Below are 6,000 nucleotides of genomic sequence, written 5' to 3' on the forward strand. Positions count from 1 at the left end.
TGCCAGAGGAGCTGCAGGATGCTGTGGAAGAGAGCAAAGCAATATGGCCACTTCAATTTGTTCTGAAAAGTGAAGGAGCCATGTTTCTTCAAGAAAAAGATTCCAGAGCGAGCTTTCTTTTATCTTTCATTGAAGCAAACTATCCATATGAAGCCCTACTGCAGGGGTGTTCAAACTTGGCCCTTTTATGACTTGTGGACTTCAACTCCCAGAATTCCTCAGCCAGGCACGCTGGCTGAGGAATTCTGGGAGTTGAAGTCCACAAGTCATAAAACGGCCAAGTTTGAACACCCCTGCGCCTACTGTTTAATGCATTCAGATGTCAATGTTACACTTTACATTATAGTGACTTGCATTCCTAGTATAATGTTGTAAGTCAAGCACAGTAATCCATACTAACTATACAATTGGTACTGCACTGATATAGAGGACAGAGTCTCAATTGCTCAAAAAGATAATCAACTTGAGCCGATTCAAATGAATCTGATTTAGAAAGTAAATTTGACTTGTTGAATCAAAGAGAGTCAGAAAATCAATCCAAATCAGTTATTTGAGCTTAGCTGGGTCAATTTGTTTTGAATTTCCATTTGAATTTTAAAAAAAACTTTCTGGGAATATGCAGACTTTGAAATAATTTACATAAATGTAAAAGCATCAATTTTGGCATTCTGATTTGATTTGGAAAGCTAATTTAACTAGGAGAGTCAAATTAATTACCATCTAATCTCTGAATCCAAATTTCACACAGCCCTAATATTTCCTTTAATTCCTTGAAACAATTGTCTTGATATAATATAAAACACTGGAATATAAGTAACACAAGAAGCTGTAACATTATACAGAAGTATCTCTTACACATTAAATAGTTCACTTATCTCTCATCTCCATAATTAAGACACGTAACTTTCATTTAAAGAGACTCAAATAATATAACTTTCCTTTTTTATAAGAAAGCTGTAACTCAGATCCACTGAATAAAAACACACAGAGACACAGATTCATGCCAGTATTATAGCCAGGAGATCACTATCAAAAAGTAGAAAATGTAAATTTTCCTTCTGCATGTTTGCTGCATAAGTCCTCCTTTTGAATCTCAAATGAATGGAAAAAAACTGATCTATTTTTAAAGTTATTTTGGATGATTTCCAATTGCTCTTTTCAGGGATTTATAAATAAATGCCAGATACACTCTTACCACAATTAATAAAGAAACCAGTAGATTATCTGCATGTATTTTTAAACCTTTGCATTTAGCGCCAACAGAACCCATTGTTATCTGAAATTCTAAATATCTTTCTTTTAGATCATCACGAACACATTACTGCAATGCAAATCCCTTAGATTAAGATAGCATTAATAACTTTTTGTTCATGCAGCTCAATACTCAAGTGCAAGTTAATTAACCTTATTCTATTTGGCACCTGCATGAGTCAGAGGAGGATCATGGCCAAAACCATCTCTCTCTCTCTCTCTCTCTCTCTCTCTCTCTCTCTCTCTCTCTCTCCTCTCTTTCTTTCTTTCTCTTTCTTTCTTTCTTTCTTTCTTTTTTTGGAACAGAGGCAGATTACAGAAGCAGCTGATGTGCAGATAACAAAAGATGCTGGACTTGAGAACACAGGTTTGGATTTGTTCTTTACCTGCTTTCTCCTTGCTTGTTGTTTGAAGGCGGAGGATGCAACACAGTCTGATTCCCTTCCATTTCCACAATACACTTGGTATTCAACTCCAACTCTAGAATGTAACACAAGGGACCTCAGAACTCTGTCTCCCCCCCAAGGATACTTCCCTCCCAGCTCTATTCTGCTTGCTTGATCGATTGACCGACCGACTGATTGATCGATACGTACTTCATCGCCAGCCAGCAGAACTTTTTTTTTCCCTGATTCTTTCTCACGCCTAGCACACCATTCCCATTTACGACTAAGAAGCGTAGGAAACGAGATGGGCGTTGTTCTTCTCCAAAATAATGAAAGGAGCGCGGGGAGAAGAAGCCCAGCCAAGACACTCGAGATTTCTGCTATACGGCGCTCTCCGCGCTCGCACGAGCCGCGCCACCCGAGCTCGGTTTCGCAGGTCCGCTCTCTCCACCCCCGCTTCCCACGACCTCCCGCCGTTCCAAAAGACTTTTGCTGAAGTCGGGACAACAACACCCGCTTCCCCGACAAAGCTGCAACTCTGAACCTTTTGCTTTCCCCAACCCTTTGGCAAACAAGTGCCTTCTGCAAACACAGTCTGCCCGCGGAGGAGGAGGAGGAGAGGGGGCGAAGGAAGCGGGTCACTCAGGGAGAAATGAGCCACCCTCGTTATTCTTCCATCGGATTTATTACCTCGTCTGTTCATGGGCCGGACTCGGACGGCCACTTTCACCTTGGTATCCGACATCTTTCCCGGCAGAGAAGGTGAATCCTCCCCGCAGAAGCGAACGCGGGTCTGGAGCCTCCCTTCACAGGACCCCCTCGCCTCAGAGCCGCCGCCGCCGCAGCCGCCCCGGCAGCGCGAGGAGCGCGGCGCCGACGAGGGTCATCCCGGCCTGGGGGGGGGGGGCGAGGAGGAGGAGGAGGGGGGGAAGTCAGGGGAAGCCGCGCAAAGCTTGAGAAGCAGCCGCTCGAAGAAGAGTTTCCCAGAGACGCCGAGGCAGCCGCTTTTTGCTTCAGCCTCGCCTGCGCGACAAGCTCCGCCGCCGCCTCTGCTGCTGCTGCTGCTGCCGCCGCCTCCTCCTCCTCCTCTCCCCCGCCACCGCCATCTTCCAGCTTCCGCGGCGGCGGCGGCGCCCGGCGGCTCCTGCCTTAGTCCCTCTCCCCTGTGGAGATTCCAGGGCCGGGGGGGGGAGGGGCAGCGAGGGCCGATGTCGGAAATACCCGAGCGACTTCGCCCCTGAGAAGCGACGTGTGGGGTGGCGGGGGGGGGGGGAAAGGACTCGACGGCCCAGCCAACTGCCGAAGGGCGGCTAAAAGTCATGCGCGAACTTTCCCAGGCCGCCAGCCGGCAGGGCGGCTGGCGCAAGCGCAATCGGACGCGTGTCAGTGGGGAGAAGGCGGGTGGTTCTGCTCGCTCCTCTCCTCCTTCCTGGAGGTTGCCGGCGGGGTCAAGATTGCAAAGAGGGAATGGGCGGCGACGGAGAGCTCTCGCCGCCCGACGGAGCAGCGAGTGAAAGGCAGACGGCGTGTCCTTGGCGGACGGTTGGGAGACGGGGACGAGCGTGAAATAGCGCGGGAGCGATTGCCCGTGGGAAGGAAAAGCGTGGAATGTGGAAGAATGAAATGGACGCGGGTCCGGTCTGCTCGGGATCCAGGCTGCGCTCTTTCCTTCTTTCTTTTCAGCTACGACTCGCCGGGACTGAATAAATCACTTAAGAAATCGGGGTGCGGCGCTAGTCCCGAGTTTTTGAGATCACGGAACCACCTTTTCGCCCTGTTTGCAACAAAGGGCACCTTACAAAAATAAATTGTCCTCTTTTCTGCTTTCTTCTTTCGCCTCCTTCTTCACTTGCCAGTCTCCCTCCCTTCTCTGGGTCCGCCGCTTCTTGTGAACAACTTCCCCCGTCCGGCTAGAAGGGCTGGATTTATTTTATTTTTATTTATTTATTTTGTCCTACAAGGAGTGTTTTGTGCCTTAACTTCTGTCAAGTCTTTTCTCCTTGCTGGTAAAGTAGCTTAGAGCAGGGCAGAATGGGGTCCTGAGGCACAAGATGGTTTTTCTATTGACCAGGATGAATGAATGCAGACATACAGGAACTCCTGTTGTTTGCTGACTGTCCGAAGATAACAATGGCACTGAAAAAAAAAGCGACTTAGGACCCCTTTACACACTTGTGACCATGGCAGCATCCTTGTGGTCACATGGATCAAAACTCAGAGCTTGGCAACTGACTGCAGTGTCCTGAGGTCATGTGATCATGAAAGTCACCATTTGTGACCTGACAAGCAAAGTTTTGACAACCGTTTTACTAATTTAACAACTGCAGTGATTTACTTAACAATTATGGCAAGAAAGGTCATAAAATGGGGCAAAACTCAATTGTCTTGCTTAGCAGCAGAAATTTTGGGCTCAATTGTCCTAAGTCAAGGAATACCTGCATACTTCTGATTTAGGCCTCAACTCTTACATACTGAGAGAAGAATGTGGATTTGTCCCCTTCCTAAGTGCATGCATGCACCTGAAAGGTTGTTAAGTTGTCTTATAGAGTATAAACACTACCCTTTCTGAGCCCTAACCCTTACAGTAATTATTATCCTGTCTTTTGCCCTAAATGTTTTAGGAAAAAATCTTTTTCTTTTTGATCTATGACTAATAAAAATCTATAGTGCCTCAAATTCTCTGTTTTGATCCTCACCACCAATGTGACATGTCGTAGCACAGGATGTGAACTAGGCCAAAGGCTAGTTCTGCCCAATGTACGTATGCTGTGTTTTGACTTGTTGCTGATTATGTATTATCTGATTATAGCTTGTGAGTGTGTGTGAATCTTTGAATCAGTTTTTGACTCCTGGCAAATGCCTGAACGAGTCCTGCAGGTTTCTTAGGAAGGTTTCAAAAATAGTTTTGTCATTGCCTCCTTCCTAGGTCTGAGAGTAACTGGTGCAAGATCACTCAGCCAGGTGCCTTAACCATTATACCAAACTGGCTCTCCCAATTATAGCTTACTTCTTAATGAAAAAACAAACAAACCACAAGAGCTTTTTCAGTACATTGTAGTTAAAAAAAATGACACAGTCATTAAAACAGATGAGTGCTATTTGTCCCTTGAAGCCATGTGTTTTGGTGTGGAAGGAACTCTAGGCTTTGTGATTTATTAAAACAAATGCATACTACATGATTCAAACAATAGAAAAAGTTATATATTATTTAATCAATACTATATCAATTCCATGCATGTCCCTATGGTGGTATGCTTTATGATAGGCAGTCAAAAGAAGTGTGTGAGGGAGAAATTAGCATACTGAGATTGACATCATGTTACAGTACTTCCTTCTATTGCAAAGCATAATGATTAATGTTTAATTGGATGGTCATTGTTCTTACTCTCCTCACTTTTCATTCTCGTTTCTCTATTCTGGAACTGGAAAATAAATAAAACATTTAGCAACCCGTTTTCAGTTTCAGACATATTCAACACAAATTAGCATGAACTATAGAGAAAACAAGACTTCCATTATTTGCCCCTCCCTAAATCATACACTCTTCATTATGACAAAAGAATGTCTGGTATGCAAGAAACAGATCCCCATCATTCAGTTATGAACATGGATTCTGAACTGACACCAGGGGTTCATGACTAAAGAGGCCAATATCTGAAAAAGTTTTTAGAACAAATATCTTAAATGTATAGTTTTCAAAGATACTTTCTGAAATCATATACACAACAGAAACCATAGCATTTGTATTTCAAGATAATTGGCGTGTTTTAAGTCTTGCTTAAAACTAAAATGCCTTTCTATAAATGGGAAGCCCATTAGTGTGTCATTGTAGATTTGTACTATATAAAAATAACAAATTCTAACATAATAGATAGGCACCCAATTCCATAGAACTATGCAAAACATAAAAAAGTCCTTGTATTAACAATGCTTTTATACAATCTCTAGACTGGCCACAGTTGGAATGTATTAGTTAGAACGTGTGCAGTTCTAGCTAAAATATATCTTACAAAGGAAGTTGTTACAAAATGCAGAAAGAAGCAATTGGTGTAATCAAAACTGGTGGACCAACTTTTAGGAAAAAGTAAAAGGGAATTTAAAAATATCTTTTGGGGTAAATAATAGGACCATGTTTTTCTGTGAAGCTGGCTGGTGGAAAGTTTAGTTAAGATAGAAGCACCTCTTCATTACAATATATTGCCAGGGATATAATTACTATCATAATTCTGATGACCCAAATGGAGCAAATCTGATGCATTGATGAAGGCATTATAAATATATAAAATCAAGTGTCCCGTTAGCATCCTGTCTCAATGTTATTTTCCAATGAAGAAAAAAAAAATATAGGGAAAGAGTGGTAGAG

At 43.5% G+C, this 6,000-nt stretch overlaps 1 protein-coding gene across 1 annotated transcript in view; it reads right to left on the bottom strand.

Annotated features, from left to right (window-relative positions):
• Nucleotides 1-2,886, bottom strand: part of LOC308679346 (kinesin-like protein KIF13A) — a gene marked incomplete at its 3' end in the record, with an annotated part of 40,682 nt that extends 37,796 nt beyond the window's left edge. The window contains exons 1-2 of the mRNA XM_081346956.1: nt 2,328-2,886; nt 1,638-1,731 (exon numbers count right to left, since the gene is read on the bottom strand). Coding sequence (XP_081203082.1) covers nt 1,638-1,731; nt 2,328-2,382 — 149 coding nt within the window. The remainder of the gene's footprint in view (nt 1-1,637; nt 1,732-2,327) is intronic.
• Between the last annotated feature and the right edge of the window lie 3,114 nt (nt 2,887-6,000).

The sequence above is a fragment of the Vipera berus genome (genome assembly GCF_964194415.1).
Source record: "Vipera berus genome assembly, contig: HAP1_SCAFFOLD_234, whole genome shotgun sequence".
NCBI lineage: Eukaryota > Metazoa > Chordata > Lepidosauria > Squamata > Viperidae > Vipera > Vipera berus.